The sequence below is a fragment of the Anomaloglossus baeobatrachus genome, chromosome 1, assembly GCF_048569485.1.
Source record: "Anomaloglossus baeobatrachus isolate aAnoBae1 chromosome 1, aAnoBae1.hap1, whole genome shotgun sequence".
NCBI lineage: Eukaryota > Metazoa > Chordata > Amphibia > Anura > Aromobatidae > Anomaloglossus > Anomaloglossus baeobatrachus.
The window spans coordinates 676,861,659-676,875,944 of NC_134353.1; the positions used below are offsets into that span (position 1 = coordinate 676,861,659).

The window sequence follows — 14,286 nt, forward strand, 5'->3', positions numbered from 1 at the left end:
TATATATATATATATATATATATATATATATATACTTACGGAAATTCTCTGATACTTCCAATAACCTAGAGAGTGTTCTGACCCAAAACCAATCCTTAGTAGCATACATGCTATTATTCCATCTATGGCCATCTTTACAATGGGTAACATAGGTTTGCTTCCACTCTTTTTGTGATGCTATGTTTCCTATCTGGTTGCTTTGAAGACAAACTGAATTTGTTATTTGTGTTTTTTCTGTTTTTTCTTTCCTACAGATCTAGACAACCTGTGGTCCTCTTCAGAATGACCTCTCCTCAGTGGATAGCAGTAAAGCCGGTAATGACACATTGCTACGTCCTATACAAAACCAGACCCCGGAAGTCTGTATGGTCCCATGTGTTTCTATGCGCTTCTGAATGTCAGCACCAAACCCCTCGTAGCTACTAATACTCTGCTTAGATGTCTAAAGGGAACAGGCAGGATCATGTTGTGTTGTTCACCAATTCATCCATATTAACCCGCATGGTGTGGGCCCCTCCTAGAACTTCCAGTCCTTGTTGCATTACATCGTCTTACAAACCAGACAGCGCCTGGACAAAAATGTCTGCAGAGTGGTTGACTGACTGGACCTGTTTGCTGAAAGGACTCCGTGACCTGATTGCTGGCTGCATCCAAGCTGTGCGTGACTGCAATACCTTCGCACTAACCACCGTTATCTGCCTCCTGCTCTTGTTTGCATGGTATTGTTACCGAGTTGGCAAGGACCAACCCCGTTCTCCCTTTGCCACTGTGAATTTGCTTATCCAGAGTTCGGATGCGAAAGGCTTGCAGAACGGGTTTGCTTATTGCCACTCACGTGAGTGTGTACGCTGTACGCATAATGATGGACTGAATCAAAAACTCTATCACAATCTGCAGGAATATGCCAAAAGATACTCCTGGTCTGGCATGGGTAGAATTCACAAAGGCATCCGTGAACAAGGTCGTTATTTAAACGACAGGCCATCCATACAAAAGCCAGAGGTTTTCTTCCTTCCTGATTTACCCACCATGCCGTATTTTTCACGGGATGCTCAAAAGCATGACGTGGAACTGCTAGAACAGAACTTTGCGGCCATTCTTAGTGAATTTGAAGTCATCTACAAAGCCTTTTCAAACTGCAACTTGCCTCAAGGGTGGAAAATAAACAGTACACCCACTGGGGAATGGTACACATTTTATTTAGTCAACCAAGGTGTGTGTATTCCTGCCAATTGCAAGAAATGCCCACGGACGTATCGTTTGCTTGGAAACCTCCGTACCTTCATTGGCAACAATGTGTTTGGGAATGCTTGTATATCTGTACTTACTCCGGGAACTGTCATCACAGAGCACTATGGTCCCACCAACATCAGGATAAGATGCCATCTTGGTATGTATTTTTTTTTTTTTTAAAACTGTATATCATTATTTTGATATTTGTCATTAACTGAACTGTACTTTCAACTAACGTTACATAAGTACATGTGAATATAAGAAACTTCTCATATATCTTATCAAATAAATCTTTCTTCCACACTTATCAGACCCTTAATTCCCTTCCCCCTGCCTTCTGATATGGGCATCCATTCTGAAACGCTCAAATCCATCGTGCTCAGACAAGACATATTGCAGGCTTACTATGCTGCCATGTGACAAAGGTGACACACTCCATTATACCCTTTGGAGGAGGGAGAAAGAGTGAGGAGCAAGAAGAGGAAACAGGCAGAGGGGAATATAGAAAGTTCACCACAATCTTTCTAACAAATCCTTTAAATTTACCCAGAGCCCATTGACGTCCTGACAGCTCAGGTCTGTTGTATAATCTCCTCCATGTAGCTGTTGCTTGTCTTTGTATGCTAAAAGATCAATGAAATGTAGGACAGCTCACAGCAGTTATTTACCATCCTCTAGCTTCTGGGGGATGGCAAACTAGAGACGAAGCCTGCAAAGCGGGAAACCTGGTAAGAATGTCAGTACAAGTTATATAATGGCCGGAAATTATTTCTCATGTACACACAGTACGGCTTATTCTGAAAAGTTACTTGAAAGTACAGTTACCCTTTTAAGTATTGAGCTTATATATCACAGTAATGTAACACTTGTGATGTGAAATTGTTATTGTTATACCATGGAAGAATTTACTGTAAGAATATCCCAAGGATTACTTTATTTGCCTAGAAACCATAGCTTTCAATGATCAATATCTGTCAAGACTGGACTTGGAACCAAACCTCATGCTCAAACCAAAGGGAATAAGAGCTCAACTAAAGTGTGCACAGACCTAAAGACATTCTCCAACATAAACCAAGCAAATTATTTCTAAAGGGTACTTTACATGCAATGATATCGCTAGCGATATTGCTAGCGAGCGTACCCGCCCCCGTCGGTTGTGCGTCACAGGCAAATCGCTGCCCGTGTCGCACAACATCGCTTACACCCGTCACACTACTTACCTGCCTAGCGACGTCTCTGTGACTGGCGAACCGCCTCCTTTCTAAGGGGGCGGTTCGTTCGGCGTCATAGCGACATCACTAAGCAGCCGCCCAATAGTAGAGGAGGGGCAGAGATGAGCGGGCCAAACATCCCGCCCACCTCCTTCCTTCCTCATTGCCGGCTGGACGCATGTACGGTGAGTTTCCTCATTCCTGCGGTGTCACACACAGCGATGTGTGCTGCCGCAGGAATGACAAACAACCTCTACAACGATATTTGGTGTTTGGACGACCTCTCCAAAACCAACGATTTTTACCACTTTTGCGATAGTTGAAGGTCGCTCGTACGTGTTACACGCTGCGATGTCGCTAACTACGCCGGATGTGCGTCACAAACACAGTGACCCCGACAATAAATAGTTAGCGATATCGCAGCGTGTAAAGCACCCTTTAGTCCGTGTGCTCAGTAAAGCGGGCTTTACACGCTACGATATCGTTAATGATTTATCGTCGGGGTCACGATGTTTGTGACGCACATCCGGCGTCATTAACGATATCGCAATGTGTGACAGTTATGTGCGACCTAAAACGATTACAAAAGTGGCCAAAATAGTTTGCCACGGAGAGGTCGTCCTAACACAAAAAATCGTTCTCTTCAAACTAGCGATGCTGTTCCTCGTTCCTGCGGCAGCACACATTGCTATGTGTGACACCGCAGGAGCGAGGAACATCTCCTTACCTGCCTCCACCGCCAATGCGGAAGCAAGGAGGTGGGCGGGATGTTTACGTCCTGCTAATCTCCACCCCTCTGCTTCTATTGGACGGGTGCTGTGTGACGTCTCTGTGACAGCGCACAACCTGCCCCCTTAGAAAGGAGGCGGATCGCCGGCCAGAGCGACGTCGCATGACAGGTTAGTCCGTGTGACGGGGGTAAGCTAGGTTGTGCGTGACGGGCAGCGATTTGCCCGTGTCGCACAACCGACGGGGGTGGGTACGATCGCTTGCGATCTCGCTAGCGAGATCGCAGCTTGTAAAGCCCGCTTAAGGGGTCTCTGGACTCCTACCACCGATTGTTCAAATCAAAGGGCAGACACACACAGCCCATTCTTGAGCACAGGCACAGTGGTGTACAGATCCATAGACTTTCTAATAAAGATGAATAGTGCAAAATTGACAACTCGGAAACACGTCACCACTAGTGATGGGCGAACCCGGACTGTAAAATTCTGGATATGTAGGGGTACCTGGTATCCATGTACAAATCCCCAAACACTGAGTTCTCTGGGAACTCCATGTAACCATCTGGATTCTGCCATCTGGATAATTTAAAAAAATAAAATCAGGAGCATTATACTTAGTCTACCGCGTGGCTATAACACTACTTCCGGGGCCGCTTTTTACCTTCCTACATATTCACTGCTTCCCCTGCCCATGGCAGCCCTGGCGTCTCTGATTGCAGTCAGACCGCACCCCTATTTTTATACCCAGTAACCATGGGTCTCCCCAGCCTGAGAATACCAGCCCCCAGCTGTTGGCTTTATCATAGATTGGCATCAAAATTGGGGGGGACAGCCCACCAGTTTCTTAAATTTTGTTTATTTAAATCATTTAAACAATAAAATCTGCATGGGTTTCCTGTTATTTTGATACACAGCCAAGATGAGCACAAGATAAGCACACTGTTAGGGTCTGCAGCCTGTAGCTGTATGCTTTCTGTGTCTGTGCTGGGTATCCTAATATAGGAGGCCCCTGTGCCAATTATAATAATAATGTATTATCAATATATATATATATATATATATATATATATATATATATATATATATATATAATTTCATATTTTTACACCATGATATGAACACAAAAAGAGAAACTTTCAGCTCACCCATTCCATGTGCTCAAGTATCCTTCTGCTGCTCGGGCTGCAGGTGCTGTTACCTGTGTATAATGAAGAGGGAAGAGTTCTGCCCAGCGCAAGAAGGAGAGATACCTCAGTAACAACAGCGACGCGTTTCGGCTACAGGAGTGTAGCCTTTGACAAAGGCTACACTCCTGTAGCCGAAACGCGTCGCTGTTGTGTCATTATCCATGGAGGACTATGTCTTGACTGTTCATATGATTATATGACTGTTTTTATTGGAAACCAAGCAGAATAAAGCACCTGGAAATTTACTGAGGTATCTCTCCTTCTTGCGCTGGGCAGAACTCTTCCCTCTTCATGATATGAACACACACACACCGATTGCAAGCAGTTAAATACGTTGTCACACAGGATGGGGGCATGGTCTGACTGAAACCAGTCATAGACGCCGGGAATGCCGGTGGGCCAGGGAAGCAGTGAATATGCATGAAGGTAATGAGTGACCTCAGATGTAGAGTTACAGGCACGCGAAGCCTGGTAAGTATAACGCGCCTGCTTTATTCTTATTTTCTGTCTTTCTTTTCTTTTTCTTTACCCAGATGGCTGGATCCATATAAGTACCTGTAGTTCCATGAGAACTCTGAGCTTCGGATCTATGTACCGGGTACTAGGTACCCTGCTCGGATCTGGACTTTTACAGTTCGGGTCCGTCCATCAGTAATCAGAACAAAGAAAAATCAATTAATACAAAATGTATGTATATACAGTAAGTACCAGGGGATGTTGAATATTCATTCCAATAAAGTACATATGCAAAATTTTATCCAGCAGGAAAGTTACCCCATATGTTAATCTTATCAGATAACCCACCTGGTTAAAGTGCAGAATATTATGTTGAAAATTGTGAAACCCTAATCAATCTGCATTCTAAGATTATACACGTTTCGGTTATATCTTCATCAGGTATTTCTATTAAACATATATACTGTTCTGTGCACGCTTTATCAAAAGCCGAAAATCTCCTTTGCTTGGTTTGAGTGATTCGTGGTGTTCTTAGGATCAAGACCACAATCTATAAAAAGTGCTGAACAGGAGCTACAACATTTTGAGGATACAGTTCACTGAAAGCTTAACGTGAAGGGAACCGGTCAACACCTTCTTACATATGAAGCAGAGCTGTTTTGAGGACTTATCTCCCAGTTATGCCTTTTATGTTTTAGATCCAGTGTGCCAACCATGAGAAGTTACATGTGGGTTAGGTTGCAAGTGCATTGGGGAGTGGAAGAAGTGGTCCTAATTCATTTAAGCACCCCCAGTGCACTTCCAACCCAATCTGCATATGGTTTATGCTAGATTTTGTATGACTTGCACCTCATATCTACAAAACTGATATCATTTTGATGCAGAAACAAGTACCTATACAGCATTGCAACTCCTTCCCTGTATAAAATGTTGACGCGTTCCCTTTGTACTGTATTTATGCAAGGTTTGAGAGATGAACAGAAGATCGGAGCTAAGATTTTCCTCAAATAATGCAGAAGAGCTGCTCTTTGAGTAATGAGGCACGTGACAACACTAGTCAAGTGGGGAGTATTATGAGTACATTATTGCATAATGGTACCAAAAGCTTGAATGTCATTTGCAATACTTAATTTAGACAGAAGACAAGATATTGATGCATTTGTTTCCTTATACCATTAACCTCAGATGCTCCTAGCATTCACATTCATAGGCGTAGATGGCTGCTGTGCATTACAAATCCATGGTGACTATTGGCTAACTAGAGGTCCATACTATGGCAATGGTCTAAGAAGGTGGATAGACCCATGATCCCGAAGACTGTTAGTTTTTAGTGTATGAAGTGATGGATCTGGTGCTTGGATGACACTGCATATTTGCTTCAAAACGGAGAGTGAAAAGGGATGTTTCCAGATCCGCCATCGCTCCTGGGACTGCAAGTGATCAAAATCAGAAAGATTGATTTATGGCTTCTGATAGATTTGTTATTGATATGAAGTGATGTTTACAATTCAGTTTATTTTTATTTATTTTTTTTTTTTGTCTAAGATATTGCAATGAAAAAAAAAGTCCGGAAGAAACTAAAAAGGAGAAAGGACAATAGGATCCTAACCGAGTAGCGTGAACACGGTAATGTGCTCACCTGGAGAGGTCATGTAAGCCAGTGTTCCCCCAACTGCAGTCTTCAAAACCCACCAACACTGCATGTTTTCAGGATTTCCTTAGTATTGCACAGGTGATAAATGAATCACCTGCATCGGTAATGATGCCAACACCTTTGCATTACTAAAGAAATCCTGAAAACGTACTGTTGGTGGGTCTTGATGATTTGAGTTGGGGATACTGGTGTAAGCCACAACAATTTGGGTTTTAAACCGCTGCGGCAGACCCATAGTTTCCTAGATCCAAAGGCTAGTGGAGAAAGGAATAGATGGTGGGCTGGTGACTAATCAAGAAATGGTGAAGATAAATCACTTGTATGCAGTTTTTCTATACATGTGTTTGGAAGTCTTCAGGATCGACCCACAAAAAAATAAAATATAATTACAACGTGTATATATCTTGAAGAGAAAGTCGGATGACTTTGAAACGTGTTGATAATAAAATCGCATGTATAAATTTATCTTTGTAATGCCTTGATAATCCATCAGCAGCGCAGAGGAACCATTATTTATGGTATAAGCTTGATAGGGAACAGCAGGGGCAGGCTGAGCCGGGGGGGGGTGGGGGCGGCTTAGACAAGTATATGCCGCACTCAGACAGCACTGCATGGCTTACTTCCCACCATCCCACCAAAGAGGATCTTCACTCAAACATGTTGGCCAGACTGGGTGGGTGAACACTGTTTTGCTGTCTTCGCCTTAAAACACCCATAATATGCATTGTGCGCATGTACTGTAAGTATGTACATGTTGGTGTGACGTGTGTGTACATGTCTGCGTGCCGTGTGTATTTTGGAATCGTATGCATATTTGTAAGATGTATGTAGTAGTGTATTGTGGTGTGTAACCTCATTCAAATGTTTGGGGCACATTTACTAAATCTGAGGGTTTGCTCACTTCTATTTTAGGGAATTCCATTTGTATTCCCAAGTTTAGGAACAGACAAAATTAACCCCTTTGTGCACCTTGACGTAATTGTCACCATAAGGATGTGCTTGTATGGAGCAGTTCTGGAGCTGAGGCTGCACCTTAATGGCAGATGTCGGCTGTGATACATTGGCGACATCTGCCTTTTAACAGCAGTATTCAGAACTGTCCTTGTCCTATTTGAACGCTCTTGACAATGGCTGACAAATGATCGATGCATGCACTCACCAGCTACTATTACCCCCCTGTGATGCTGTTGAGGGTTTCTGATGGGCTATCATGTATTGTGTCATGTTGATTTTTCTATTAAGTCCTTCCAAGGAGCCCAACCTCGGGCTGATGCAATTTCCAGTCCATAGACTTTTTATTCTGACCTCCCGTTCTGTTCCCACATCTCTATAGAAAGCTTGGTTTTATTCCTGTATCCATGTAGTAACTTCCTTTTGAGTACTGTATCTATGCAGTAAGATCGGTTCTGTTCCCGTATCTATTCAATAAGCTTGGTTCTGTTCCTGTATCTATGTAGTAGGCTTGGTTCTGTTCCCGTATCTATGAACTAAGCTTAGCTCTGTTCCATCTCTATGTAGTAAGCTCACTTATGGTCCTGTATCTATGTGGTACTAAGTTTAGTAAGCCTCACATACAGTATCTATGTACTAAGCTCTGTTCTGGTACCATAGCTGTGCAGTATATATCATTCTGTTCCTGTCTCTATGTAGTAGCCTTGGTTCTGGTTCTGTTCCAGTGTAGTTGCAGTAAAATCTGTTCTGTTCCTATATTTATGTACCAGATACCATTATTTTTAAAACCTGTTACCTCTGCTGCTTTAATGCATAGGCCAGAGATAAGCCTGCTAAAGATGAGCTGCCACAACTCGAGAGCCACTACTACGTGATTGACCCCAAGGACAAAATTTGCCAGCCCGCCCCTGGTGACCAGTTCAGATTTTGGATATGACCACTTCTTCTCTTTTTCTTCTTAATGATATACAAGAACATGTTTAAATGTAGAAAATCAGTGCAAAGGTACTTCATACAATGTTTGTTTTATATGATTTACTAACTGTAGTACCCGGGCGTTGCCCGGGATAGTAACTGTCTCTCTGTCTCTCTCCTAGTCTCTGTTTGTTTGTTTTTCTCTCTCTCTCTCTGTCTGTGCCTATGTCTGTCTGTCTTTATCTATCTGTCTCTCCATCGACATGTTATTAGCTCACACATAAGCTTCTTATACTGTGAATGCCCTTCATTCCTATAGCAACTAATCACAGCTGCTATTAATAACCTTTAGCTCGTAGCTCCATTGACTTTAATGGAGGCAGGTTTTTTGGAGAGTAACTGTAAAGCGCAGTGTTAAATTTTCCCATCAAAACCTAGTTTATGATGTTCTCTGAGTCACATAGGGTGTCTGTGCAAAATTTCGGGATTGTAAATGTGACTGTGCGGATTCCTTTAGCGGACATACATACACACATATGTACACACATACATACACTCAGCTTTATATATTAGATTTATTGTATTGGGGGACTTTTCCCTTCCTATGTGCAATATTAAACAACTCTCTAAATAGCCTTCATTAAATATGCCCTACTATTTTCTGCTGTAGAATGTGCAACTCCTTCACATAGCTGTTTGTCCTGGTGCTTTTGACATGCATGCAATACATGCTGTTTCTATAGGGGTCAGCTCTTTCTCCCTGCCTCATCTTTTTGAAATCTCAGCAGTAACCTATCATTCCCAGACCCGGAGGTAGACTGAGGGGCCAGGGAATTACAGACAGACAGGGAGGGAAATACCCAGAGTACAGTGTGTCCCCCTGTGCACCAAAATCTAATTAGCAGAAAACTTAAAATGTTGATTTAAAAAAAAAAAAAAAAAAAGAACCAGAAAGCAGATTTCTTCACTAAAGATATCAATTTAGTCAGTATTACAGCCATTTCTTTACACTATAATTCAAAATCGTGTTGAGATTCTTTTTAAAAGGGACTTTTTACCAGGTCAAATAGGGCCAGTTGTTGTTCTGCTTCTATTACTGCTGCTTTTGTGAGTCTGCTTATTTCTTTTTTTTTTTTTTTTTTTTTTTTTTTAACCTGCCATACAGTTCCAGAAACATGGGCTTTTTTTAGTTGGTGCTATTTTTTCATATATAATATATACAGCACAGACCAAATGTTTGGACACACCTTCTCATTCTAAGAGTTTTCTTTATTTTCAGGACTCTAAAAATGGTACATTCACATTGAAGACATCAAAACTATGAATTAAAACATGTGGAATGAAATACTTTAAAGTGTGAAACAACTAAAATTATGTCTTATAGTCTAGGTTCTTCAAAGTAGCCACCTTTTGCTTCGATTACTGCTTTGCACACTCTTGGCATTCTCTTGATGAGCTTCAAGAGGTAGTCACCGGAAATGGTCTTCCAACAGTCTTGAAGGAGTTCCCAGAGATGCTTAGCACTTGTTGGCCCTTTTGCCTTCACTCTGCGGTCCAGCTCACCTCAAACCATCTCGATTGGGTTCAGGTCTGGTGACTGTGGAGACCAGGTCATCTGGCGTAGCACCCCATCACTCTCCTTCTTAGTCAAATAGCCCTTACACAGCCTGGAGGTGTGTTTGGGGTCATTGTCCTGTTGAAAAATAAATGATGGTCCAACTAAACGCAAACCGGATGGAATAGCACGCCACTGCAAGATGCTGTGGTAGCCATGCTGGTTCAGTATGCCTTCAATTTTGCATAAATCCCCAACAGTGTCACCAGCAAAGCATCCCCACACCATCACACCTCCTCCTCCATGCTACACGGTGGGAACCAGCCATATAGAGTCCATCCGTTCACCTTTTCTACAAAGACACGGTGGTTGGATCCAAAGATCTCAAATTTGCACTCATCAGACCAAAGTGTGACGCCCTGGCAAAACCAGATAGTGACAAATAGGCTTCCGCAGTCCACCTTTCCCTCATTAGGAAGCACACAGCCAACCATTAAACCCTAGTCATACCCCCTTAGGGACAGTTAGACACACCAGTGGGCGTGGCCAGGTGGTTGGTGCACGCCCACCTAGGAGTTTAGACTGCCCGGGGTGGGAGAAGCGTCAGATCAGTTTGAGAGTTCAGTAGTGGAGGTCAGGCCTGAAGTAAACTGACAGGTACCAGGGTAGGAGCCCTGGTGCCACTGGCTAGGAGGCAGATGGTGGTCTCCGTCGACAGGAGATGGGAAGACTGCTCTGTGGAACAGAGGTGGACCAGGCAATGGTTGTAGCCCGCCGGTACAGACACTGGGTACCGACCCGCAAACCGTAGCACAAAGGGGGATACTCAGACCCTCAAGCCAGGAACCAGAACCTACTGGAACTGGTTAATTAACCAATTGAGGCCAGGACTAGAGGTCCTGTCCCACCCAAAATCCCTCATAGAAGACCACAGCCCACCGATTAGGGATAAGAGGTCACCGCCAAGGCCCATAGATCCCACGGGCCAGCTTCTGCGGGCACGGATCCTTAGGCCACATCCAGAGAGGACTCCTACGTTTCATACAAGGAAGTCTTTTCTACTAAAAAAGGTGCAGGACAAGGATAGAGACCATCAGCCGGGTGGGGGATCCGGAACGCAACCGGCCGCGGCACCGGCCACCACCATCTTGGTTTACCAGAGACTTTTGTGTGTTTCTAACTGTGAGTACACCAGCACCCTCTGCGGTAGTCATTCCCCTTGCACCAGAGCCATCGGGTCCCGGGGCCTCCATCCCTGCCCACGGAGGGGTAACATCTTGCTGCAAAACATCTCCCCCGGGAGCCCCGTAACAGCAGCGTTGGTGTCCCACCTCACCACACACCGTGGGTGGCGTCACAAATCTATTACGGCCTAGCCCGTACATCTACGTTCCCCATTTTATTCGGCGTACCATAGTATCCTCTTAACCGTTGTTCTAGAGATGAGAAGGTGTGTCCAAACTAAACTTTTGGTCTGTACTGTGTAATATATATATATAATAAAAAATTTATCAAGGTGTTTTTTCTCTAGGGGGCAGTGCTCATAGGGTAATTATGCAGATCAGTTGGCCATTGGCTCTCTAATAGAGAGCACGGGAGTTCTCAACCCAGCCTTTTTATGCATTAGAAATCTAAAAGTATGTGCCCACGATCAGGGTTCACAGCGTTGTGGATGCAGCATGTTTCATTTGCGTCCAAAATACTGCAATGTACAGTACAAGCATAGTGGATGGGATTTCTAGAAATTCCATGCCCACTGTGTGTGTACTGCCCGCAGCGTAAACTGACCTGCAGTGTGGCTCTCGAGCTGCAAGCATATCCATTCTTTGCTGCAGTCACAAGCATTCTCCTCAGGGAGAAGAGCAAGAAAGAATAATGGGTAGCAATCTTTCACTTACTCCGGAAAAATATTTTTATAAAATTTAACTTTTAATAAATCCACTAAAAAGTGATATGTAATCACAAAGGACAAACACTAAACACAGAAAAAAAGGTGTGCATGGCCCTCCTGTCACGTCATAGGATATGTATAGGCCAAAAGCAAATCTACTAATACCGCCACTGTAAAAGGACTTTTGTGACCATAGTCATAAGTGCCACTTAGATTAAAGTCCACTAATCAGTAAAGCAACAAATTAGTCTTACCTCGTTTTTTACTAGTAAAACGGATTTGTCTCACCAATTCATATGGGTGCCATTCTTTAAATCACTGGGGTCAATTGAGTACCCCTATATAAAATCGGATGTACCTCCCAACGCGTTTCGTTCAGGAAAAATAACTCATCAGGGGAGTCTCAGGTAATACAAATCCTATAAGGTCCCATTAGGTATGAACCTGCCTTTTGCATGGCATGCAATTAGTATGAACCAATCATATAGTCAATGTATGACATATCCAATTCAGGTGGGACCTGAATTGGATATGTCATACATTGACTATATGATTGGTTCATACTAATTGCATGCCATGCAAAAGGCAGGTTCATACCTAATGGGACCTTATAGGATTTGAATTACCTGAGACTCCCCTGATGAGTTCTTTTTCCTGAACGAAACGCGTTGGGAGGTACATCCGATTTTATATAGGGGTACTCAATTGACCCCAGTGATTTAAATAATGGCAACCATATGAATTGGTGAGACAAATCCGTTTTACTAGTATAAAACGAGGTAAGACTAATTTGTTGCTTTACTGATTAGTGGACTTTAAGTGGCACTTATGACTATGGTCACAAAAGTCCTTTTACAGTGGCGGTATTAGTAGATTTGCTTTTGGCCTATACATATCCTATGACGTGACAGGAGGGCCATGCACACCTTTTTTTCTGTGTTTAGTGTTTGTCCTTTGTGATTACATATTACTTTTTAGTGGATTTATTAAAAGTTAAATTTTATAAAAATATTTTTCCGGAGTAAGTGAAAGATTGCTAACCATTATTAAAAATTTTTTTGCTCAGTGGCTAATTAAATATAGAAGAGCAAGAAATACTGCAACTACCCGAGCTCGGCTCATGGGCACGAGCAGCTGCAGTCTCCTCCAGGGAACACTCGCGGCCCGCAGGTCAGGACCCGCCGCGTCCAGGACACAGCAGGTCCTGATCGTGTGCAAATATCCTTAGAGAGACAGCTGTTGGACGAACGATCTTGCAACTGACTACTACCATGTTTTTTTCGAAAATAAGACAGGGTCTCTCATTAATTTCCAAAAAAAGGGCTAGGGCTTATTTTTCGGGGAGGGCTTTTTTTTTTTTCTTTTCTTTCTTTTCATGAACAACAATCACACATTTATGCTTCAATTTACCTTGAAGGTGTGTGGCCAGCTTTAGTGTTAGTAACCTTAACCCTAACTTACATTCCCAATTGCTGGTTCAGTGTCTCTTATAGTAATACTTACTGGCACTCTGAAAACCTTTTGTGTGGCAGTGGCACTCTTCTTCTCTATACGGCCTGGAGAGGGTAGAAGGCGGGAGTTTGGAGCGGGGTTCAGGAGCAGTGGTTGTAACGTCACACATGGCTGCTTGTGCGAGAGTGAGCAGGACCGGCAGGGAGGTGAGATCCAAGAGGCGGTACTCGGGAGGCAGGAGGTGGAACCCTGGCGTGGCAGCAAAGCCCACACCATAGCGCAGTAGCGGCCATGAGGTGGGACCCAAGAGGCAGCATTAATGAGGCGGGACTCAGGAGCAGCGACCAAGTAAACATCGTAGCACATTAGCGGCCAGGAGGTGGGAACCAGGTGACAATGTGGGGCCCCTGAGGCTCTGGTCGCAACAGGGTACTGCACCTCCAATTAAGGTTCGGTATCTCTCCGGTAAGGACGGGGTTAATCACCGGTATTCCACATTCACACACTACATACAGCTTAGGAGCCTTCACACAGAGTGGGTTGGCTTAGGGTAGGCAGGGGGTGGCCATAACTCTCATGGGACACTTCCTGCCACCTGGGGGGGGTGGGATCCACTTGGGGTAGAAATGGGCCCAACACACACACATCAAGAGCAGACCCGTCAGGACCATAGTTCTGGCAAAACATCTCTGGAAAACTTGGACTTTACTGTGCTTGGGGCTTGGAGCAGGAGCTCAGCCAGGGTACCTAACTGCTGGGGGGACACCCTAGAAATAGGACACTCTCTCTCCTTCTTTCTCAAAACACCGGTGGTGACCCCTTACCAGATCTGGGATTGACCAGAGCCTACCATGGCAGTAACCAGTGCGACTGGGCTGGCAGCTGAAGTTGTGAGTAAACTACACCTTGAACGGCCCGTCGACATATAGGCTAACCGCCTGCCCTGTGGGGCGCTACAACAACACTCAGGAGGCGGGACTCGGGAGCAGGTAAGCAGGTTTTACCCTGCCATGGTAGGAGGAAGCGGCAGGATGATTTGGGAGCTACATTATG

At 44.0% G+C, this 14,286-nt stretch overlaps 1 protein-coding gene across 4 annotated transcripts in view; it reads left to right on the forward strand.

The window, feature by feature from the left end:
• ASPHD2 (aspartate beta-hydroxylase domain containing 2) overlaps positions 1-14,286 on the forward strand; it is a 144,655-nt gene that overhangs the window by 66,725 nt on the left and 63,644 nt on the right. For all 4 annotated transcript variants that reach the window (XM_075341729.1, XM_075341731.1, XM_075341730.1 and 1 more), the window contains exon 2: positions 255-1,390. In XM_075341729.1, coding sequence (XP_075197844.1) covers positions 439-1,390 — 952 coding nt within the window. In that variant the 5' untranslated portion in view covers positions 255-438. The remainder of the gene's footprint in view (positions 1-254; positions 1,391-14,286) is intronic.